Source organism: Megascapheus bottae, chromosome 23 (genome assembly GCF_031878675.1).
Source record: "Megascapheus bottae isolate mThoBot1 chromosome 23, mThoBot2.hap1, whole genome shotgun sequence".
Classification (NCBI taxonomy): domain Eukaryota; kingdom Metazoa; phylum Chordata; class Mammalia; order Rodentia; family Geomyidae; genus Megascapheus; species Megascapheus bottae.
The window spans coordinates 7,609,790-7,634,860 of record NC_143531.1 but is presented as its reverse complement, the minus strand read 5'-3'; the positions used below and the strand labels follow the sequence as shown (position 1 = coordinate 7,634,860).

The 25,071-nt window shown below is 39.7% G+C and overlaps 1 protein-coding gene across 1 annotated transcript in view; it reads left to right on the top strand.

Annotated features, from left to right (window-relative positions):
* Ank2 (ankyrin 2) overlaps positions 1-25,071 on the top strand; it is a 207,906-nt gene that overhangs the window by 160,458 nt on the left and 22,377 nt on the right. The window contains exons 32-39 of the mRNA XM_090356669.1: positions 2,322-2,418; positions 5,547-5,775; positions 6,972-7,097; positions 8,799-8,921; positions 10,822-10,854; positions 12,653-12,674; positions 16,403-22,639; positions 24,450-24,524. Coding sequence (XP_090212795.1) covers positions 2,322-2,418; positions 5,547-5,775; positions 6,972-7,097; positions 8,799-8,921; positions 10,822-10,854; positions 12,653-12,674; positions 16,403-22,639; positions 24,450-24,524 — 6,942 coding nt within the window. The remainder of the gene's footprint in view (positions 1-2,321; positions 2,419-5,546; positions 5,776-6,971; positions 7,098-8,798; positions 8,922-10,821; positions 10,855-12,652; positions 12,675-16,402; positions 22,640-24,449; positions 24,525-25,071) is intronic.

The window sequence follows — 25,071 nt, the reverse complement described above, 5'->3', positions numbered from 1 at the left end:
AGATGGTTATTTAATCTATACAAGAAGCTCTATAAGGAAATTTCAACTCCATTTTGCTGAACATTAAACCAAGACAGGAAGATGTATACTTTGCCTGAGTTAGACCATAAATATTTGACAGGTTTCAGAGTTCAAATGTAGTCCACACACCTCCCAAACCAGACTTTTTTGGTTTGCTGAAGACTTGTGTTCATTGGGAGAAACTAAAAATTGCATCTTTAATTATTGTACTCAATATTCCATCTAGGAATTGTTTATCTTCATCACAACAGTATATAGAATTAATTTTGGAAAATCAGAGAGAGTACTTTAAAGTTAGCTGATTTTTTTTATCTTTTCATTTGGTAGTTGTAGTCATTTCCAGGTTACCAAGTTCTCAAAAGATGCAATATTGACTTCCTCTTCATAACAAAGACACTACAAATTATAAGAGGCCAGAAAAAAATCCATACCAATAACCTACTTAAGGACTACATAAATTGACTAATCATTTCTCCACTTAAAATAATTGCCTGGTTTCAGAATTTAGCGTATCATTAGGAATGATAACACATTCCTAGCTATTTTAATAGTATTTGAAGTTTAAAAAAATTCTTGATGTTGACAGAACTATTCATCTTTATTTTTGTTGTTGTCTCTTTCTAATTCTTTTAAGACAGAGAACCATTAAACTGGTCCCCAAAGTTTGATGACAGAAATTTGATTTTGACAGACTATTATGAGTGTACAGACAAATCTTTAACAATCATGCTTGCTCAGATATTATCTATCTTTCCCATGATATTTGCCTATGGGTGATTATACAACAAAGGAACTTCAGCATCTATCATGGGAAGCATAATGATACATAGAGAAAATATAGGAGCTGGGCAGTGTAATCCTAGCTACTCAGGAGGCTGAGATCTGAGGATCAAGGTTCAAAGCCAGCCCAGGCACAAAAGAACCTGAGATTCTTATCTCTAATTAACCTCTAGAAAATGGGAAGTGAGGCTTGGCTCAAGGGTAGGGTGGTAGCCTTGACTTGAGCTCAGGGACAGCACCCAGGCTAAGTTCAAAGACCCATGACCTACAAAGAGAGAGAGAGAAAGAGAGAGAGAGAGAGAGAGAGAGAGAGAGAGAGAGAGAGACAGAGAGACAGAGAGAGAGACAGAGAGAGACAGAGAGAGAGAGACAGAGACAGAGAGAGACAGAGAGAGAGAGAGAGAGAGAGAGAGAGAGAGAGAGAGAGAGAGAGAGAGAGAGAGAGAGAGAGAGAGGAAAGAGGGAGGGGCTGACTCTGAAGGCTGTCTATGACAAACTCTGTCTTTGTAATAACTGAGGATAGATGCCAAATGTGCATGGAAACTATTTATTCTACTTTTTCCTGTGTTGTGTCTTCAGATGGGCTAGTACTAAACATTCTCTACCCTTAATTAAACTGACTTAAAACTAATAAGTACATTTATCATAATTTAAAATAACTAGACATCTGTATATTTATATTTTGCTATATTATATAATTTCTGCTATGTTCTTGGAGGTAGTCTGAGGGAGTGAGTGTGGGAGTATTTTAAAACCTACTAGAATAAGCTTCAATAACTTCTTTAGGAAACTTTGTCGTCAAGGGGTTTATTTTTTTAATTCTAGACATATCCCTCTTATACCCTTAGACTACATTTGTTTTCATCTGTGTTTTATTTCTTAATAAAAGTAATAAATAAGTGGTCATTGGCTTTCATGGGGATTCCTGTGAACAAAGATGTAATATTTCTCTGTACCCCCTCTTTCTCCAGCTTCTTTACCACTTGAGCCAAGCACCCAACAAAGACTATTTATTCACTCATGCATTCAGAGCTATTGAGCTCTTAATATTTTTCAAATGGCTCTTTATTCATTTTTTGAAAATAGTTGCATGAGATATGATGATGTAGGGTTCATAAAGAAGAGAACATTTCACTTATTCATTATTTTAAGGAGAGTTCCACCCTCTTGTTAGCTAGAGGATCTCTTAAAATAGCTACATACTGTTCAAAATCATCTTCAGGCCCCAAAACTACAATAAAAAATTCTTAAGACTGGACTGATGAAAGAACAGCTTGTATATAGTTCCTCAAAAACTTCCCTTAAATTAAAATTATTTGAATGGTGGTCAGCATTCTTACTTTTCTTTTTTATTCCCCAACTTCATATTTTGGCCTTCAGGTTTTGTTTTCATTTTGCTTTCGATGTGCATTTTGAAGAGTGTGAAGGATGGTGTCTGGATGGCTGGAGTCAGTGACTTGACTTTACCACTCAGCATCCGGAGTCTTGCCTAACTTCCTTCCACACTCCTGTTGTTTCAGGCGGAACCACCCCGGCACAGTGGGAAGACATCACAGGAACCACGCCACTCACGTTCGTCAATGAATGTGTGTCCTTTACCACCAACGTGTCTGCCAGGTACAGAAAATTCCATGCTGTGTCCATCCGTTTCTCCCAAACCCACTGTGGTTTTGTTCTTATTGTTCTTGTTTTGTTTTGTCTCTAAATTCAGTAAAAAGTGATTTCTTATGGGATGCTAATGACATTTTTGCTTAATAACTTTCTCATTTTGAACTTGATCTGTCAGGTAAAACAACAGCAATGCACTAACAAAGACCTACTAATTGGATTAAAATTGAAGGAAAATAAGTGCCTGTCTGCTTTGGCTGTATGATTCTATAACTGGCTGTGGTTTTATAGTCATGGCTCATTATTTTTAGTTCCTAAGGACTTAGGAATGAGAAATTTTCTATCGTTAACAAAGTAGCCTCAGTTGCTGCTTCACCGGCACAAACACAAGTCCTCTGAGGTTTGATTAAAGACCTCAGAGGTATCTTATACATCCTAACACATTTGCACGTTATCTAGTTAAGTATTAAATATCTTGATTCATATCTCAAAAGGCTGATGTTACCTCATTTTATATCACACATTGACTCAGGTTTTGAATCTAAGTTCCCATCTGCATGGTCTTTAATTGAATGTTGAGCATCTTTATGGTTCTAATTGGATATTACAAGAAGTACATGACTGAAGTTGACCAAAAACCATTCCTTCATTTTATAGATGGAAAAACTGAAGTGGAGAGCAATTAAAACTAGGACCAGGAGTGTAGCCTAGTGGTAGATTGCTTGCCTAGCACGCATGAAGCCCTGGGTTTGATTCCTTGGTACCACATACTCAGAAAAAGCAGAAAGTGGTGCTGTGCTAGTCTTGAGCAAATAATATTCAAGGACAGTGCCCAGGCTCTGAGTTCAAGCCCCAGGACTGGCAAAGAAACAAAAAACAAACAAACAAAAAGAACTACCACATGTAAGGTGGCATGACTCAGGAGGCTGAGATGTGGAGGGCCAGAGTTCAAAACTAACAAGGATAGAAAAAGTCCAAAAGACTTCATTTTTCATATAGCCAGCAAAATGTCAGACTGGAGGCATGGATCAAGTGTAGAGCACCAGCCATGAGTAAGCAAGCCAAACGGTGGGGAGAAATCAAATTCAAGCCTCAGAATCAACACACACACACACATGGCAGGGAGAAAAAATTGAAGTACACAAATGGTTATTAAGACACTTCATAAGCAAGGTGGTGAGAACAAATCATGCACAGGATATAGGTGCTTCAGTTCTGTCAATTATGCATCCACATTCTCATGTCACACAATGACTACATTTGCTTTTCATTTTTGCTGTGCCGGAGCTTGATCTCAGAACCTCATGCTTGCTGGGAAGGCTATGCCTCCAGACTGACTTCTGAGTGATTATTTTGCATGAACTTTTCTGCCTGGGCTTGCTTCAAATTGTGATCATGCAGCTCTTAGCCTCCTGAATAGCTAAGACTGTAAGTGATGCACTAATGCCTATATAAAATGCATTTTATAATGATTAAATTGCCAAACTGTGCTATGCGTATTTTGTCACAATTTGAAAGAGAAATGGATAAAAATTTTGAAAGAAAGCAAAGCTTAACTGGATAAAATATGTAGGAGTGCTGAAGACTGTAGGAAAGGAAAAAAGACTAAGAAAATCATTGAAGAAAGACTTAATAGAAGACATTATGATACATCTTTGGAAGAATATAAGTGAAAAATTGGAAAGATGTCCATCTATTGATCTCATTCTCTCCATGAAGTTACCTTTTTTAGAGCCTGTGGTCAAGGTGAATCTCTGAGAGTTAGCAAGTGTTTAGCAATGTTACTGTGCTGGGGAAAATGGCATTCAAACAAAAACTTCCAAACATCATCACAGATTTCAGAGTTTGAAATAATTTATTCTCTGAAATATACTCAGCACTACCTGAGAATTCTAGCGAAGATATTCAAAATGGTATAGTTCATCTAATCTTGAGGACTGGAAAGGTCCTTGGAAAGGAATAAGGCTATAGGAAAAGCTGAGCACTTACCTGGAAAACTCCTTCAGGACAAGAAATTGAAAGTAGGAGGAGCCAGGCACTGGAGTTTCACACCTTTAGTCCTATCTACTCAAGAGACTGAAATCTGAGGATTGAAGTCCAAAGCAAGTCCAGGCAAGGAAAGTCCTTGAGTCTCTTGCCTCCAATTAACCACCAAAAAAGCCAGAAATGGATATGTGGCTCAAGTGATAGAGCACCAACCTTGATGAAAAAAAAAAAAAAAAGAAAAACTAAGGACAATACCTCAGCCCTGAGTTCAAGCCCTAGTACCAGAACAATAAGACAGCAACAAATAAAAGAGAGAAACAGGAAAAATAATAGAAACTCTTTCACATAGCATAGAGTCTCCCATGCTGGGCTTGCACCATGAAAATAATCTAAAATGGAAAAGTGAATATAAAGGAGAGGTTTTGTGTATGTGTGTGGGGGGGGGGAGTTGGAGCTTGGACTCTGGGCCTGGGCGTTGTCCTTGAGCTCTTTAGCTCAAGGCTACTGCTCTACCCCTTGAGCCACAGCACCACTTCCGGTTTTCTAATGGTTAATTGGAGATAAGAGTCTCACAGACTAGTGCCTGGGCTGGCTTTGAACAGTGATCCTCAGATCTCAGCCACCTGATAAGCTAGGATTACAGGTGTGAGGCACCATGCCCAGCCTTAAAGGAGAGTTTTTAAGAAAGACAAACACAAGTTTAACATTGAAGAGTTGGTCTTACAAACCTGGTATATCATTCTCTCTTCTCTTCACTCTCTTCCCCCTCCTTTTTTTTTTAAACATTGAAATCATAATAAAGTTTATTACTGGAGAAAAACCTAAGCTACAAATTTGACAACGTATGTAAAATGGGCCAAATCATTGACAGATAAATTACTAAAATTTAAATGTTATTTTCCTATTAAAATTAAATTATTAATTAATAATATCCCCAAATAGAGACCACAAAGTCCAAATCTCTTTGCCGCCTCTCCTCATACACTCTTCCTTCTTCCTTTCCCTTCACCTTCTGGTCATTTTCCCCATCTCTCATTTCCTTCTTTTTCTAAGAAATATTTGGTGACTCCACTGATCCTATTGTAGAAAAGAATGTGTTTTCAAGATGCATATTTTAAACTTTAGATAATTGCCCTCCTTTCCTTTTATAGGTTCTGGCTGATAGATTGTCGACAGATCCAAGAATCCGTTACCTTTGCATCACAAGTATATAGAGAAATCATTTGCGTACCTTATATGGCCAAATTTGTAGTGTTTGCCAAATCCCATGACCCCATTGAAGCCAGGTTGAGATGTTTCTGCATGACTGATGATAAGGTGGACAAGACACTTGAACAACAAGAGAACTTCTCTGAGGTGGCAAGAAGCAGGGATGTAGAGGTACTGTATCAAAAATACAGATATGCTACACTGTCCTGCTTTATATATTACGGAATTATTTCCAAATAGAGTATAATTTGTAGAATAATGTTTTTCAAAAGGACATTCAACACCTGTGTTAGCTTAATCAATGTAAAATTAAACAGTCATTTTGATCCTATTTAGACCTGTTCTAAAGGATTGGGCTCCATAAACAGGAGAAGATAAAAGATTCCTGTAAAGAGAATGTGGAGGGCCTGGTGAATGGCTCAAGTGGTAGAGATGGTAGAAAGGTTGCTTAGCAAGCACAAGGCCCAGAGTTCAACCTCTACTACTGATAGAAGAAATTCTTAGAAATTAATTAATTAAAGAAATTAATCTTTGTCTCTGCCTCTGTCTCTCTCTGTCTCTCTCTCTCTCTCCCTCTCTCTCTCTTTCTTTCTCTCTCTTTCATTCTCTCTCCCTCTCCCTCTCCCGCTCTGTCTCTCATTTTTTTACAATAAGAATAACAGCCTGGGATACATTTCCATTTGTACAAATGTTGAAGTAGAATATTAAATGTTTTTTTCACATTCTTTTTTAGAAATGATTATCAGGCATGTCTTTGGATATTGAAGCCTAATCATCTGATTCATTGTGATGTTAAAAGTTAATCCATTATATTTTAACACTTAGGAATTATGCATATGTAGGGTAGTGTGGGGTAATACTAAAATGGAGTATTAGAAATGAGAACATTAAATATTAGTGTTAATTTGAAAATTCTTACTAATAATAAAAAAGAGAGAATTCTAGGATATGTTTTGTTTTATATATAAGACAAAAAGACATTTGGCGACATAAACACTTTTATCCATGTGTGTTATATGTGTGTGTATGGATATGCATAAATTCATGTATTAGCACATATTAGTTGTACAAAAAGGATTTCAATGTAACATTTCCATGCTTGTAAAACATTCACCCAGATCAACCTCATCCCCATTTTATCAGCTCCCATCATATTCTCCCTTCATAAAACAATTTCAGAAGGGGTCATCTTTCTCTTTCCATACATGCAAATTAACTACATTAAGACTCAGCTATATGTAATACATGTATACGTACATATATATTTTTTAAGAAGTGAAATTTTCAAATACTTGTACAACTTCTTTCCGTAAATGACAAGTTGTAAGTATTTTATTCTGTAATTTTATTTCTCCATTTTTGCTTAGGTACTAGAAGGAAAACCCATCTACGTTGACTGTTTTGGCAATCTGGTGCCACTAACCAAGAGTGGGCAGCACCATATATTCAGTTTTTTTGCCTTCAAAGAAAACAGACTTCCTCTCTTTGTCAAGGTGATGTATACATAGAATGTTGTCGTGCATTTTATTCACATTCAAGGCAAGGCTTGCTTTCCTCTTTTAGTGGAGTACATTTGCCTTAAAATCATTTTCAGTGATTTTTTTTTGCTAACCAAATAATTAAAAGTGTTACAGTCCTAGAAAAGCAAACATCTTTTAATTTTGAAGCTCAAGCTTAATGGTAACCTAAATTTTTATATATTTAGACTGTGTTTAAAGAGGAGAACAAAGGTAAATCATGACCAGTCCATTAATAAGAAATGCTGTCACTCATTCATTCCAAACTTGAAGAGAAGTCAACTTCTATGGCTTTTTAAATAATTGATATATCTTTTATTTAGTCTTAGTTTTTCTAATGAGTGAATTTCACAAATGTGCAGACAAAAAGAGTTCTGGCAACTTTTTGCACTAAAATTCATCATATCTCACTTAGACAAGTGAGATATGAGTCTGGATGAGATACAAACTTGATATATTTCAATAAACTTACCCAACAGATCTTATTGAGACACACCAGTGCACCATTAATTTGTTGTCTCTATTTAGGAATATCAGTCCCAGTTAGATATTCAGCCATTATGTATACAAATTCCATTGTAAATTCCAATTTCTCTTAAGGGTGTGTAAACTCTAAAGTTCATAAATATGTATGACTGAGCCATTCATAAACTGAAAGGAAAATAGTCATTGTTTCCAGTTCCTGTAATACTTCATCATGTTAAAAAAAAAGAATGAAATTTTGATGTTGCAATATGAATGAACCTGGACATAAAAGAGTATCTGTCCATGTATTCAGGAACCTAAATAGACAAATTCCCAGAGACAGGAAATAGAAGTTACAAGGAATTCTTGACATACGTTCTCATGTAAGAGGTACATTTTTATAGGTTGGGGAGGGGAGAGTTCTGCACAGGATAATGATTATACAACTTTACAAATGTGTTTCATGCCATTAAATTGTATACTGAAAATGGCAGAAGAGGGTAAATTTACAATATGTATAATTTACATTATGCATATTTAAGTGGAATAAATTCTGGGGATCTCATGCACCAAGTGTGATGACAGACATCTATTATAAACCAGGCACTGGTGACTCATGCCTTTAATACTAGCTACTTAGGAGGCTGAGATCTGAGGATCAAAGTTCATAGCCAGCCCAGGGGGGAGGATGTGTGTCTCATATTTCCAATTAATCACTTGAAAACATAAAGTGGAGCTGTGGCTCCAGGTAGTAGAGTACTAGCCTTGAGCAAAAAAGCTCAGGGAACATGCCTAGGCCCTGAGTTCAAGCCCTATGACTGACCATGCCTCCCCACCACACCCAAATAATATCTATGATATATTTGAAATTTGGTAAGAGAGCTCTTAGGTACCCTCCATCACACAGAAAAAGGGAGGGCAGTTATGATTCAATCAGCATACTAATTAGCTAAGTTATAGTAATCATTTCACAGCAAAGATACACATCCAGGCATCACACTGTGACCCTTACATGTATATAACTTCTGTCAGTCATGTTTCAATAAAGCTAAAATAGCTGAATGACATTCTAAAAGCCAACGCGAATAATAAGGAAAATGACAACCATGAATATATTTACCAAATCTTATCACACAGAATTTTATTTTGTCTGAATTAAAATAGTAGTGCATGCCCAGTATAGCTGACACATGTCTATCTTTCTTGTTAAAGGTGCGTGATACAACTCAGGAACCTTGCGGACGACTATCATTTATGAAGGAACCAAAATCCACAAGAGGCCTGGTCCACCAGGCTATTTGCAACTTAAACATCACCCTTCCAATTTATACAAAGGTATTGTAAAATCTGCTATCATGCAATGAATACAGTTGCTCGAATGCTTTAAAATGAACAAGAGCAAAGATGCTAAATGTAAGCCGAAAAAAATGAAAGGAAGGAAAACAAAAGCAAATTTTCTACTCAGATAAAGAAAAAAGGAAATATGCCTTAGATTGAATTAAATGAATTTTCTAGACAAAAAACAATAGGTAGAATGTGGAAGAGAAAGAGGGAGTTTGGCTTTTATTGTTTTGAAATACCTTTTAAAAGAAGTACTGCTCCTCAGCCTTTTCTATAAGGTCAAATAACTGCCTTTGTTTTGATTATTATTTTACATGCACTAACAAGAATGTACTATTATGTCTCACTCCACCAATATATTACACTCTGTTAGTAGATGTTAGTCTGTTACTAGTATGTTATTAAGTTCAGAGTGGCCACATGATATTTCATTTTTCTTTAAAAATAATTACCCGTTCACCTTAAGACTTACCTTGTTTTAGAATTTTTTAAAGTTCCTTCATTTTTAACATGATCTGTGTAGAAAATGTCACCATGTTACAAGAAGTGCAGTTAAAGGACTTCTGAACATTCGCTAATTTCTGACCTAAAGAGTACCAATTAGGCATTGCTTTGTTTTCATATATCACCCAATTATAGTACTCTGTGGCACTCCGATTAGGTTAACATTAAAGTAAATAAACTTAGAATATTAAATAAATGATGTTAATTCAGAATTAATTAAATGATGTGGGTAGCTTCCCTGTGGTTACTGTCAACCAATCTTCCTTCCTTCTCTCCTTCCATCCCTCCTTCCTTCCTCTCTCTTTCTCTTATTCTCTTTTCTCTCTCTCTCTCTTCCTTCCTTCCTTCCTTCCTTCCTTCCTTCCTTCCTTCCTTCCTTCCTTCTTTCTTTCCTTCCTCTGTGGATATTCAATTTTAATGGGAAGCCAAGAGGTAGCAACCTCTAGCTGGCTGACAGTACACATTGTAGGTAGAGGAAGGAGGTGGACAGAGGCTCTTGAGTCCCATGGCTGTCAAATTGTATATTGGGCTTAAATATTTATTCTTCTAAATTACAATTCTTCTTCTAGAGAATCATTCATCACTTCATGCTTGAAAATTCTAATTATAGTTTAAAATGAAATAACATGCATGGATTAAAAAATACACACAGAGAATTCCACAAGTTGAAATGAAGCAATAGCTCTATCAGCCCCAAAAGAAAGTTCAGTTCACTTGTGCCGTGGATGCAGGAGATCCTTTGGAGTTCAGGATATTCTAAATCATTGGAGTCACTAGAGGCACAGTGCCAAAGAAGAGACAGACATGCAGGCTAGCTTAGTGATATATAGACTCTAATTGGCTTTAATAGGTTTTGAAGAATTGCAGTGGGCTTTTAAAGAAAGTATTTACTTTACTGTATATCTCCTTACAACACATGTCAGATGTAATTACTAGGGTAAATTCTCAATATGACATACTTTGGAGTTTAGCAGATCCCTATTCTAAATTCCTTCCGAGTTTTGGAAATGTTTCATCATCTGTTTACTTGTCACTTTTAACCTTTTCAATCAATACCTGTAATGATTGGGAGATCAATATCACTTATTGGTGTTGACAAATGCCATTATACCTATTAAATATCAAAACTTGGAGGTAGTTTGCTACCTAGCAAGTAAAATCAGGGTATTTTGTAAGTACTGGATCATTTGTCTGTTGATTATATCACCTTCATCAATCCATTTAAAATTTTCTTGCCTGCCTTCTATAAATTTACTTAGAAAAAAATCATACTCATTTTGTGCTTGCCTGTCAATGTTTGTTCACAATGTACTTGCTTTCCTTTTCTTCTAAACACTCTCCTCTCCCTTCTCTCTCTTTTTCTTCTTGCATGGCATCTTTGGGCGGCAAGGAATCAGAGTCAGATCAAGAGCAGGAGGAAGAGGTAACTCACGGATTCTGTAATCTGTTAATAGCTATGTCTCGCGATAACTGTTAAGAGCAATCAGTTAACCTATGTTTGTAGAATGAATAGACAGCTGTTTTAGAAACTGAAGAGGCAGAATTTAATGTAACCCCTGGAAGATGTTTTCTCATCTTATGGATTGAAAATAGAGTAGCTTCCTTGAAAACATTATATCTTTCTCTATGCAGTAATATGCATTTCCCTATCCCCTACTAAACCATGATTTCAGCACTCTCCAAGTAAGTCTGGAGGTGTCTGAAAGTCAATTTTTTAAAATAATGGTGGTTTTGCCATTTTTACTTCCACAATCCCCACGCTCTAGTGGAGTTTACTCTAACATGATATCACTGCTCTGGCAAGTAATGGCATAGTGCATGTGGATTCTTGTGTTCTAGCATTGTTTCAGCTTTAGTTTATAGTGCAGGCTTTATTGATGAGTATTACATGTTGTGAGGGCTTTCCAGTAATTTTTAGAAATGTGATGTAATCCCAAGTTTCAAATAAGTCTGAGAATCACTGAAACCAAAAATATTTCAGGAGCATATAGTTGAGCCATTAGACTACAAGAATATTCTACTGCAAAACTTTATTAACAATGGACACTACTCATAGACAATCAAGGAGTGCCTTTTCTAAGTCCTCTCCATGCTTGATCCACACAACTACTTCACCAGAGAGGAAGGAAACAAGTCCTGAAGAGATTTCTCTGAAGAAATAGCCACTTCAATGAGTTCTTTTTCCATACTGAAAGCAAACAGAGACCTCAAAATGCCCAAATAGTGCAACAGATACAAAAACAACCATTGGGAAGTGTTCTTAGACTATGAATCTATCTGTTCCTATTTCCAAGAAAGCAACATTTAATTATGACTTCTGTGTATTTTTGAAGATACTACTTTTCTTTAAATGTTATTCTGACCCATTTGAAATATGAAAATATAAAGAAATATAGACTATATATTCCATCCCCACCAATCTGAAATGGAGGGCCTTAGTTTAGAGGATTGCCTGGAATGTCTTCCTCCCCCCCCCCCCCGCCTTATTCTCTTGGTTCTACATTGGAATAGGATGAGGGAGGAGGGGGAGATTATAGACTCAGTATTCTGCTTACAACCACCCCAACACACACACACACACACACACAATGATGACATCATCCTTTCCCCTCACCACCCCATCACATCCTCAGCTTCCTTCCTGCACTCAGCGTCCTTGTCACCACAGCAATGAAAAGATGGAACTGATACAAATCTCCACAAAACAACAAAACTCTAAACCCAGCTTTGACATGTTCTTAAGTGAATGAAGTCTTCTCATTAGCTGCGGAACGTGTTCAGGAACTGCTCAGGATCAGGGATCCAGTTCATGTTCAGTCTAAGATGTGGGACCTCAGCTTGTCATGAGCTACAATGAGTCCCAGCAGACATTGGCACAGGGTTTGTTTTTTTTCTTTTTCTTTTCTCTATTAGTCTAACATTTGTCATGCAATTCTGATCTCATCCTTTCCCCGACCTCACAGCTAACAGGATTCTTCTCTTCTCAGGGTAACATGTTAGAAAGGACCTCCACTTGCAGGGTTTACAAAATAGATTATTTTTATTATTATTTAAAACAAGGATAAGAATGATAGAGGCTGTCAGGATAAATTACTGTGACTTTCTTCTTGCCTGTGTTGTCAGTTGTCACTCTTATGTTTTAGTCAGGTTAGACACATCAAGAGCTGTGAGCCAAGGTGCTACATGTATGTAACACTGAATTTATGTATGTTTTCTTTCAGATCGATATGACATCAGAAAAAAGTAAGATTATAATAAAATTGAGTATGTTTAAAAGCTGCCTATATTATATGTTTTTTTTAAAAAAAGCATGAATTAAGACACAAGCTAGTTGCCATTACTAACCTGTATAGTAATTATACTTTTATCTTTATTATTAATATATATTTAGAGAAAGCAGCTTGGCCAGTTAAATTATAAAATGATAAATCTAATTAATGAACTAATTTAAAAATGCAACTGTAATTCATCTAAGCATTCACTTTCTTTTGGCATTCCTGTTAACCCTGGTATTGCTGTCCCACCTGTTTAGAAAGCTGCCCTAACGTTTTTTGTCCATTTGTTAGCATAACATTTTCATCTCATTATTTTTTAAGCACTGACATGACAGTATCACTTTTTATGCTGAGCAGCAGTGACTTCTGACAAGAAGTTTTTTTTGTTTGTTTCGCATTGTTTCTATAGGAGGCATTTGTAAAAGTGATACTGTCTTAATATTTAGTAGCTAAAGCCCCCTTTCCCACCCCATCCTTTCCTTGCACTCCTTACTGTGGTGAAGTGTAACTGAAGGCTAGGCTGAGATCTGAAAAACTATTGTGAATACTTATTGGAAAAAAGTACAAGAAGTAGCTGGGGACAAGTAGTTTATACCTGTAATCCTAGCTACTCAAGAGGCTAAAATCTAAGGTTTATGGTTCAAAGCCAGGCAGAAAAGTCTATATAAGATTTTTATGTTTAATGGCTAGCAAAAAGCCAGCAGTGGAGGTATGACACAAGTAGTAGAGCACAAGCACTAACAAAAAATGTCAAGGAAGAACTCAAGGCCTTGAGTTCAAGCTCCAGTAACAACACAAAACGAAGGAAGGAAGGAAGGAAGGAAGGAAGGAAAGAAGGAAGGAAGGAAGGAAGGAAGGGAGGGAGGGAGGGAGGGAGGGAGGGAGGGAGGGAAGGAGGGAGGAAGGAAGGGAGGGAGGGTTAGAAAAAAGAAAGACAGAAAGAAAGAAAGCAAGAAAGAGAAAGAACCAAAGAGAAAGAAAGAAGGCAGGCAGGCAGGCAGGAGAGAGAGAGGGGCGGGGAGGGAAGGAGGGAGGAAAGAGAAGGGGACAGGAAAAGAGAAAAAAAGACAACAAAAGAGGAAGGAACAGAGGGGGGAGGGAAAGAAGGAAGAAAGTAACAAAGAAAGAAAAGAAGTAGAGGGAAATGATGATATGTCATGAATAAAAAAAATTAAGGCCTCTTGGATGAAATTGCTACTCACAATGTGATATTGAAAGGGCTAATTTTTTTTGCATTTTTTATTGTAATTAGTAAAAGGGTTACATGATATTTGCCAGATAGAAGGTGCATTAATTCACATACATTGATACCCTGAAAGGGCTAATTTTAAATTATAGTCATGCAAACATCCCACAGTCAAACATCCCACAGTCAATCCACTTTAGGTAGCAATGGTTTTACAGACCTAAAAAGAACTATGTTAGAATTCACCTCAGGTTTGGAATATCAATTCTGATTTTGATGCTTTAGTCCATTCCTCCTGACTCTTTGGTTTCTTGTGGAAACTCAAGTTGAATTTTTGTAAGTTTCTCCTTTTCATGCTTCAAATGCATTAGAAAAGAAAACCTGATTTTCAATGCTTACTGACTTTTAAATATTCATTTTCATTTACTTCACTTCGGGATAATAATCCTGAAAGAAAAAAATTCAGAATTATGTTTACTGTGGTCATTTGACCCTATGCAATGACTGATAGCATTTTCTTTCTAACTCTACACTCAATGTGAGAGGGCTTTAATTGTGGTTGGCCTTTTTGTGACATCATTATTATATACTAGAGGAAATGTGTTCCCTAATTTCTATGGCTGAACCAATTTATACTCATGTAAATTTATTTAATATATTTACATATTCACATACTAGAGCTACTCAACAAATGCAATTACCTTGAGAGAAGGTACTTTTGTTTTAATGACATTATTTTGCCTCCAAATAATTTCTTTCTTTCTTCCTAATTCTGTTTATTGTTTGCTCACTTATGTGTGGCGGTTCTGAGGTTTGAACTCAGGACTTCCTCCTTCCTCGGAGGTTACTATATTGCCGAGCCCAACTTCCAGCCCTTTGTTTTTAAAATCTGATCTAATTTTATTCTGTCCCTTGTTCTTCTTCAGGACAACTCTGTTTACATTTTTTTTAATACTATGATTACTTAAATGGGCTTTTCCTTTGCTTCTTTGTACAAAGTAGTAGGAATTAAAAGTCACCTGACTTTAGTATAAAAAAGAAATGGAAGGAGAAAGACATAATCATGTGGCTAGAAGATCACAGATTTTCATGCAGGTCTCCTAAATATTATGAATAGTTTACTCTTTTTCAAATGCAGATTTACATTGTTTTTAGTTTAAAGACAATCACTGAATAACCTTCAATACTTATAAAATAATCTCTAAAGAAGGGCTAGGTTGAAGGGACATTTTTCCTAAAGCCAAAGGTTTTCCTCCATTCCTTTCATGATTGTAGATTTCCAACACATGCTTCAAAATTGCAAGGGGCAACATTGATCAAGAAACAGTGTGTTCAAACACTTCATTGTTGAATGGCAACTCCTTTGTACAACTATCCAAAGATAATTTTAAAAATCAAAAAATAAAATAGAATCGATAGAAAAAAAGTGTTTAAGAAACACACTGAATTCAGAATTTTCTGTCCACCCTCACAAGGAAGTGAATTTGCTTCACCACAGTAATGCCTTACCTATTTATTCTCATTTCTCCTCGATCTCCTGCCTGTTTTGTTCTGCAAGGCCATGCCCCCTAGCACTTTGACCCACACCTTTGCTTTGCATGGAAATAACTTGGCTTACATAAACTGTGCGTGTGTCCCGTGTGACTGTCTTTGATCTGGGTTGCCATGCATCCCATTTTTAACTCTGGACTCATCTCTCTGTTGAATCACAAGTGTGGTTTCTGTTGGTTTTCTTTCCTTTCCTTTCTTATCTTTCCCTCCTTGGTCCGTCTATTAACATATTGTCTCAACAAGGAGGCTGCTTCAAGGAAAGGACCTACCATGCCTTTTAGCCCCAGACTGTGTCATTGTTAGGTGTGAATTTCCCTCTGATGAAATGCCAGTTTGCAGCTGATTCAGATATGCACTGTATCATCACTGTGCATTGGCAGAACTACTTCTAAATTCCAAATTTATTGGGTGAAGACTGTCCACACACCATCAGTCCTCCTTGCTCTGAGTTCGCTATGACTGGCTTTCTCCTGAGGAAATCAACATTCTGCAATGTGTAATGCTTTTTATTTTGTTCTTATGATTTCCCCCCATGATTATGTCTTTGGTTTTATTTTCCCACATTGATCTGTAACATTGAACAATCTTGAGATACCTTTGTGTGATTTCACTGAATTTTTTTCTCTGTTTTGGTTTGTGGTTTTTTTTTTTGTATCTGTATGTCTTGATTATTTGTGATAGCTTTGTTGTATGTGTGAATGTGCTACAAATGAGAAAATTAAGCAAGTTATTTCCTGCTCATTTTTCCTTTTCAGTTTTTTTCTTTTTTTAAATTTTTTGTTAGCCTTGCTTTGCTCTTTTACCCCCAAAACCTTGTGAAACCACCATTCCTAGCCCATTCTGTTGCCCCTCCTACCACAACAGGAAAAGACACTGTGTCCTTTCGGGTCCTGATGACATGTGCCAATATCTTTTTTTGATTTCCATTTTACTTTCGATGTTTTTCATTCACATCAAAGATGATGAGACAGAATCTACAGAAACATCTGTGCTGAAAAGTCACCTGGTTAATGAAGTTCCAGTCCTAGCAAGCCCGGACTTGCTCTCGGAAGTTTCTGAGATGAAACAAGACTTGATCAAAATGTCTGCCATCTTGACCACAGATGTGTCTGATAAGGCAGGTTCCCTTAAAGTGAAGGAGCTGGAGAAGGCTGTTGAGGACGAGCCCGGCGAGCCCTTTGAACTTGTGGAAAGAGTTAAAGAGGACTTAGAGAAAGTGAATGAGATCCTGAGAAGTGGAACCTGCGTGAGAGATGAAGGAAAAGGGCAGAGGTCTCAGGCTGAGCAGGAACTAGTGGAAGAGGAGTGGGTGATTGTCAGTGAGGAGGAAATAGAAGAGGCTAAGCGAAAAGCCCCTTTAGAAATCACTGAATATCCATGTGTAGAAGTTAGAATAGGCCAAGAGACCAAAGTCAGAGGAGAGAAAGACTCAGCTGGGCTAATAAACTATCTTACTGAGGACCTCAATTCATATGCACCATCTCATAAGGAGAAGCCAGTTCAAGACACATCAGGAAAGACTAATGAGGCTCCAGCCGCTGGCAAGGGCTCTGATCATGAAAAGAAGGGTATCCCATCAGGTGAGAAACAGAGTACCCTGAAACAGGTCAAGGCAAGCCTGGGAATCAAGAAGCCTGTGAGAAGAAAATTAAAAGAGAAGCCCAAATCAAAAGAAGAAAGTTCTCAAGCCAGTGAAGAAAAAAATGAACTTAAAAAATGTAGTTCGGAGGAGTCAGTGGATGAAGACTCTGGGTTAGCTCCTGAGCCTCTCCCCACAGTCAAGGCCACATCTCCCCTGATAGAAGAAACTCCCATTGGTTCCATCAAGGACAAAGTAAAGGCCCTCCAGAAGAGAGTGGAAGATGAACAGAAAGGGCGAAGCAAGTTGCCAGTCAGGGTCAAAGGCAAAGAGGATGTGCCCAAAAAGGCCCCTCTGAGGACACATCCCGCTGTGTCGTCGCCCCCTCTGAAGTCAGACAGGCACATGTCATCATCAACCTCCTCTAAAGCAGAGAAGCATTCCTCCCTCTCCTCCTCTGCAAAACTAGACAGGCATGCTCCAGTGTCACCAGCCAGTAAACCTGAGAAACACTCACCTGTATCTCCCTCTGCCAAACCAGAAAGACATTCACCTGTGTTGCCAAGTAAACCTGAGAAACACTCACCTGGGTCACCTTCCACGAAAACGGAAAGATATGTCCCTGTAACATCGGTGAAAGCAGAACGACACACACCAACATCGCCTGCAGGGAAACCAGACAAACGCCCACCTGTATCACCTTCTAGTAGAACAGAGAAACATCCCCCAGTGTCACCTGGGAGAACAGAAAAACGCCTGCCTGTGTCCCCTTCTGGAAGAACAGAAAAGCACTCACTTGGGTCAACCACTGGGAAGAGTGACAGACACCTGCCTGTGTCACCCTCTGGGAAGACGGAGAAGCAGCTTCCAGTATCACCCACGTTGAAAACAGAAAGGATTGAGGAAACCATGTCCGTTCGAGAGTTGATGAAAGCTTTCCAGTCAGGCCAAGACCCATCGAAGCATAAAACCGGACTCTTTGAGCACAAATCAGTAAAACAAAAGCAGTCCCAAGAAAAAAGTAAAAGTCGGTTAGAAAAAGATAAGGTGCAAGCAATAACGCAGAGAGACATACAGAGAACAGAGTCGATCAAACGTGGCCAGAAATTCCTGGTAACTGGCACGCCTGAGTCCAGGAGAAGGGCCCATGCTATCTCCCTAGGGTTGAAGAGAGATGAGGTCATTGGAGAAAAGGACAAAACTGTCAACCACAAAACCCCTGAACCTGTCCACCCTGCACCTGAAGAAGAAAACCAACAAGAGAGAGAAATCTCCAAAGAAAAGGTGGCTGAGGAGCAGGGAGAGATGGAACTGCAGATCAGTCCCAACCGAAAAACCTCCACTGACTTTTCTGAAGTCATAAAACAAGAGTTAGAAAACAATGACAGATATCAACAGTTCTGTCTGAGCCAAGAGACTGAAAAGGCTCAACTGCAATTAGACCAAGTCCTCACCAGTCCCTTTAACACCGCCTTCCCACTAGATTACATGAAAGACAGCTTTCTCCCTGCTCTCTCCTTAGAGAGTGCTACTTCAGAAGGCAGCGCTGAAGGCCTAAAGCCAGAAGCGCTGGCACCCTCTCCCTGCAACAGCCTGATGGAAGGAACGCCTCAGGTTAGTTCAGAAGAGAGCTATAAGCATGAGGGCCTAGCAGAGACCCCAGAAACAAGCCCAGAAAGCCTTTCTTTCTCACCAAAGAAAAGTGAGGAACAAACAGAGGAGACAAAGAGAACCACCCCAAAGGTAGAAACACCCACAGAAACTCCTTCAGAGACAGAACATCCCGCAACCAAAGATGTAATCAATGGTTGTGATGAAGGTGCTGTGCTGGCTGAGGGTTCGGAGCCTTCCTCTTCTGAATGTTCTCACGGGAAGGTCTCTTCAGAAGTGTCCCAGCCTGGGTATCCTCAACAAGAAAGTGATTGCCCTAGTATGGATTCTAGTGCAGCATTGACAAAAGAATCACCCCAGGCGTTCACAGCCCAAAGTTCAGCTCAGGAAGAGGCACAAACAAATCGTGAAGCTCAGCAATCTACAACCACCTTGGAGGAGACAGAGACTTCACCATGGCCTGCTGCTTCTATAAAGACTGACACAGGCATGGGATCCAAGCCCCAGGGGGGCATTAGAAGTCCCCAGGGATTAGAACTTGCCCTCCCTAGCCGAGACAGCGAAGTGCTCAGCCCAATGGCTGATGAATCCTTAGCAGTCAGCCACAAAGATTCTTTGGAAGCCAGCCCTGTGTTAGAAGATAACTCCTCACACAAAACTCCAGATTCTCTAGAACCAAGTCCTCTGAAGGAATCCCCTTGCCGGGACTCCCTGGAAAGCAGCCCTGTGGAACCAAAGACCAAGACAGGAATGCTGCCAAGCCACTTTCCTCTTCCAGCCCTTCCAGCAGCTATTTCCAAAACAGAACTCATGACAGAAGTGGCCTCCATGAGGTCTCGGCTCCTCCGTGACCCTGATGGAAGCGCCGAGGATGATAGCCTTGAGCAGACATCCCTCATGGAGAGCTCAGGGAAGAGCCCTTTGTCCCCCGACACCCCCAGCTCTGAAGAAGTTAGCTATGAAGTCACACCCAAAGCCACTGATGCCACGACTGCCCCCAAGCCAGCAGCCATTCAGGAATGTTCTGAAGAAGATGACTCTGAAAACGGAGAGAAGAAGAGGTTCACCCCAGAAGAGGAAATGTTCAAAATGGTCACCAAAATTAAGACGTTCGATGAACTTGAACAAGAAGCTAAGCAGAAAAGGGATTGCAAAAAAGAGCCCAAGCAAGAAGAGTCTTCTTCCGCCTCTGACCCTGACGGTGACTGCTCGGCTGACTGCTCAGTAGGCCTGGAGGAACCCAAACAGGTAGAGGATGTGGAAGGTGAAAGAGATGTCCCTGTCTTGGTGACATCAGAGAGTAGAAAGACCTCTTCTTCCTCTGAAAGTGAGCCAGAACTAACAGAGCTAAAGAAAGGGGCTGACTCAGGCCTTTTGTCAGAACCAGTTATTCGAGTGCAGCCTCCTTCCCCACTTCCGTCCAGCATGGACTCCAACTCCAGTCCTGAAGAAGTTCAGTTCCAGCCAATTCCAGTCTCCAAACAGTATACCTTCAAGATGAATGAAGAGTTCCAGGAAGAGCCAAGTAACTCAGAAGAGGGTGAGGCCCCTTCAGTGGAGGATAAACCTGTAGTTTCCCCCGAAGGTGCAGGTAGGCCTGGGGAGGATCAGAATGGAGTCACCCATCAGCCAGAAAAATGTGCTGGGCATGGGTGTGAGTCTGTGAGCCCTAGCAACTCCGCTGAAGCTATCTTCTTGGGTCACCAGGGCTTGTCTGGTGCTGATGTAGGTGAGCAGAAGACTCAACATCTTCATAAAGACTCCACATCTCCCCAAGACACCGGTGGAGATGACATAGGAGGAGGTGAACATGATAATGCTTCTGGAATTGAATCTCCACAAGGAGATGGTGCCAAGGAAAGCTCATCTATGCTGCATAGTTCAGTATTTGAGGGGGAGAAGTTAGAGGATGAGTCGTCCTCAACCGCTTCCACTACAAAAGTGGAGGGCACAGAGACTGACCAAAGTTTGGAGAATATATCAAAAGACTGTTGCATTCAAGACCCTTCCGTCATTACCCAAACAGATGGGGTATCCATGGCTGCTCCAATAGGTGACCCAGCTGAGGCCCATGAAATCACCGACCCTCAAATTATAAGCCCTTATGAAAATGTTCCCTCCCACACCTTTTTCTCTAGTGAAGAAAGCAAACCCCAAACAGATATGAGATACTCCACCACTTTCCATACTTCTGAAGTGTATTCTTCTCCTGTGACGTTCTCTGCTGAGGACGCAGACGTGATAGGCTCTGAAAATAGGACTGTTTCAAGTGAACTATCTCATTCTGAGAGCCAGAACCTGGAAGAGGCATCCAAACAAGAAAGTGCCTCCTGGGAAGGGCAGTCTGACAAAGCCACCTCGTCCCTAGAACCTAATCTTTCTAAGACACAAGAAGTTATTGGTGAACAAATAAGCAAAGTCATTATCACAAAAACCGATGTGGATGCTGATTCCTGGAGTGAAATTCGTGAAGATGATGAAGTCTTTGAAGCTCGAGTGAAAGAAGAAGAACAAAAGATCTTCGGTTTAATGGTGGACAGACAGTCACAAGGCACTACCCCAGATACCACTCCTGCCCGGACCCCAACTGAGGAAGGGACCCCAACAAGTGAGCAAAACCCATTCCTCTTTCAAGAAGGAAAGTTGTTTGAGATGACCCGAAGTGGTGCCATTGACATGACCAAAAGGTCCTATGCAGATGAAAATTTTCACTTTTTCCAAATTGGTCAAGAAGCTGGGGAGGAGACTTTGCCGACAGATCTCCAAGAAGGGGTTACCGGAAACGAACCCCCTCAGCTGGAGAAATCAACTGAGTCACTAACACTTGCAGAATCGAAAGAAACAGTGGGTGATGAAGCTGAATTGGTTCCAGATGACCTGAGTGAGGAAGTAGAGAAAATCCCTGCTTCAGACTCGCCCCTTAGCTCTCACACAGAGATGTCAGCTTCCTCTGAGGCACCCACGAAAGAGGCAGATTGCACAGGAGCGGGGGAGCTCCCCACCCTGCAAACAGAGGGTGGTCCTCCTTTGTCTAGCATGAAGCCGACACCTTGCCCCGACACCCGACAGCCAGCTGTACCAGGTCAGTTAGATTTTTCCACCGTCACCAGGTCTGTGTATTCAGAGAGAGAGGATGAGTCTCCTGATTCTTCTCCAGAGGAGCAGAAATCAGTGATTGAAATCCCCACAGCCCTGATGGAGAATGTGCCTTCGACTGAAAGCAAATCCAAAATTCCCATAAGGACTATACTCACCTCAAGCCCAGCACCTCTCCCTGCAGAGGAAGAGAGTGCATTTTCTGAAGATTCTGCTCCTGGTCTAGATGAGGAAAATAGGGAAGATGAAGCCAAACCAAAGTCCAAAATCCCTGTCAAAGCGTCCATCCAAAGAGTGGAGCAGCAGCTCCCACATCCAGATTCTTCTTTGCAGATGACAATGACTGCTCAGGGACGGGAAGGGACAAGCAGGACCCCAGATAACAGAAGCAAATCAGAGTCAGATGCCAGTTCTTTGGACTCAAAGACCAAATGCCCAGTGAAAGCCAGGAGTTACATTGAGACAGAGGCAGAGAGCCGAGAGAGGTCAGAGGAGCTTGAGTTAGATTCAGAAGAAGGGGCCTCAAGACCAAAGATATTTGCTTCCCATTTGCCAGTTAAGAGCAGAAGCGCCACAGCCTCTTACAAAGGGGACATGAGCCCCACAAAAGAGAGTAAGGAGCATTTCTTTGACCTTTACAGAAATTCCATAGAATTCTTTGAGGAGATTAGTGACGAGGCTTCCAAATTAGTGGATAGACTAACACAGTCAGAGAGGGAGCAGGAATTAATTTCAGATGATGAAAGTAGTAGTGCCTTGGAAGTTTCAGTTATTGAAAATCTGCCAGCCGTTGAGAGCAGCGAGCATTCAGTTCCTGAGGACATCTTTGACACAAGGCCCATTTGGGATGAGTCCATTGAGACTCTGATTGAACGCATCCCTGATGACAATTGCCATGACCATTCTGAAGGTATTTGCCAGCCATTGAGATTCCCTGTGCTACGCATGTCATAAATATAATGGAGATTTTTTTGTGTGTGTATGTGTGTGTATGTGTGTGTTTGTTTTATTTTGGTGATTTGTGTCTCCTTTTCTTTAAGCTTTCTATAGTGGTTAATGTGTTTGTGTAAGCCCTTGGTGTTTTGTGCCTTTCTGTATACTCTTGTCTATAAATACAATCTCAAGATTGAGTAATGAGAATGCTTATGGAAACATAAACCTGACCGGGCAATGGAGACCTTGCCTTTCTTTAGCTGCTGCACGGGAGGTTCATGCAAGCTTTGAGTTTTGTTGTTCTGAATTCCCAGGCTTAGCCTCAAATTCAGCATGTTGCTTTGGCACATGATTTATATGAGGTTTTATTTTGCACTCTCAGAACTCATTGCTGTGATCTGCTTACCTGTGGACCCTTGAAATAATCTGTACTAACAATTTTGTAATTATTAGGAAGCCATTTGCTCAAGAAGATTTCACGTCCTGAAATCCCAATTGGTGTGGGTCTGGTTTTGATTCAGAAAGGTTGGATTTCAGATATCTTTGGTAAACTCTTTAAGCAAATAGATATAAGGTAAACATATGCTTTCTGTTTATATGATAGATGAATAGAGAAGGCACTCAAATGAGACATAACAGACAACAAAAACTCAAACTTTGCACCATTTAAGTTGACGATAAGGGAATGATGATCCTTTGAATTGTAAAGAAAAAGAAAGAAAGCCATAGATTACTTCCGGACGTAACCTGTGGTCTTCCATTATCTCTACAATGAAGGCTACTGTTCCTGAATTTCATAATACCATGTAAAATGCTGCCCATCAAACCATAGGTAGTAGAGATAAATGGGAAACATTATATGGTTTGTGAAAGTAAATAATGAGTGAGTCTACCATGTCACAAGCAGGCAGAAAATTTTCTCAAAAGACATATTCACAACCATGCCACAACACACACAACGGAGGTGCTTCTATCTTTCTATTTTCTGATGTCATCAGAACCAAGGAAATTTTCTTCTGGCCACATCAGATAAACCAATATCCAACTTTATATGTCCAACCTTAAACAAGATCCCTTGTGAGTGTCAAACAAGCTTTGTTTCAGACATACCCAGTAATGACTTCCACCCTCACATAAGAGGTCCTAACCAATTATTACAATTCTGTATCCCATTGACCATTGTTCTAGTGTTTCAAGAGCAAAATTACTTTTGGTGGGCAGTATTTATCAAATAATTTAAAAAGAAAGTCTTAAATAACTGAGAATTAAAACCAGGTACCAGTGGCTCACGCCTGTAATCCTAGCTACTCAGGAAACTGATATCTGAGGATTGCAGTTCCAAGCCAGCCTGGGCAAGAAAATCTTTGTAATTCTTATTTCCAATTAACTACCACAAAGTCCAGAAGTAGAGTTGTGGCTCAAGCTCTAGCACAAAAGCTGAGTGGCCTCATTTGGGACCTGAAGTGCAAGCCCCAGACTGACACCAAATGAAAAAAAAAAGAAAGAAAGAAGACTGACAATGAGCAATTTCCATTTTTATGTTCAGAAACTAGTCTTGATGAAAGAGAAATGGAAGCAGATGGTTCCCATAAGTCATATTAGAATCATTCCCCATCCCATCCCAGAAAGCAGACGAACACACAGCTCTACAAGATGAACAATTCAGTAGTGAACTTGTGTTCTTTTCAAATCTTTGGACAAGTGACTTCCTTTCTTTGAATGGTGGATATTGTGGTTCCTCTCCAGTCATAGACAACCTCTGGCCATTCTGTTTTGACCTTCTGTAGATCCCCAGGATGATCAGGGGCAGATTGAGGAGAGGCTGGCTTACATTGCCGATCACCTTGGCTTCAGCTGGACAGGTAAATGAGAATGACTCCTTCCCCACCAGCCCCACTTCTTATACAAGATCCTTCATTGACTCAGAAATTTGGAATAATTTCAGACTTTAGAATGGTGTTCATAAAACAACTTTCTGCATATGCCTCTAGCAGGTGGAGATATCTAGGTTGGGGTGGGGGAGGTTATTTTGTTCCAGAGTAAAAAAAAAACGGGGGCCGGGAGTTTGGCCTAATGGTTAAAGTGCTTGCCTAGCATGCATGAAGACCCAGGTTCAATTCCTCGGTACCACATATAGAAAAAAGCCGGAAGTGGTGCTGAGGCTCAAGTGGTAGAGCTCTAGCCTTGAGAAAGTCCAAGGACAGTGCTCAGGCCCTGAGCTCAAGCCCAGGACTGGCAAAAAAAAAAAAATGTAGATGTAAGTTTCTCAAAATTTAGAGATTTAACCAGGGATACTTCTTTTAATGCATCAAGTGTTTTCATAGTAAGTATTGTGCTGAAGCAATTTCCAAATGCATTTGAGTAGGATGTTTCACTAAGTTTTGAGATGAGAGTGTTTAAGTATAGTAA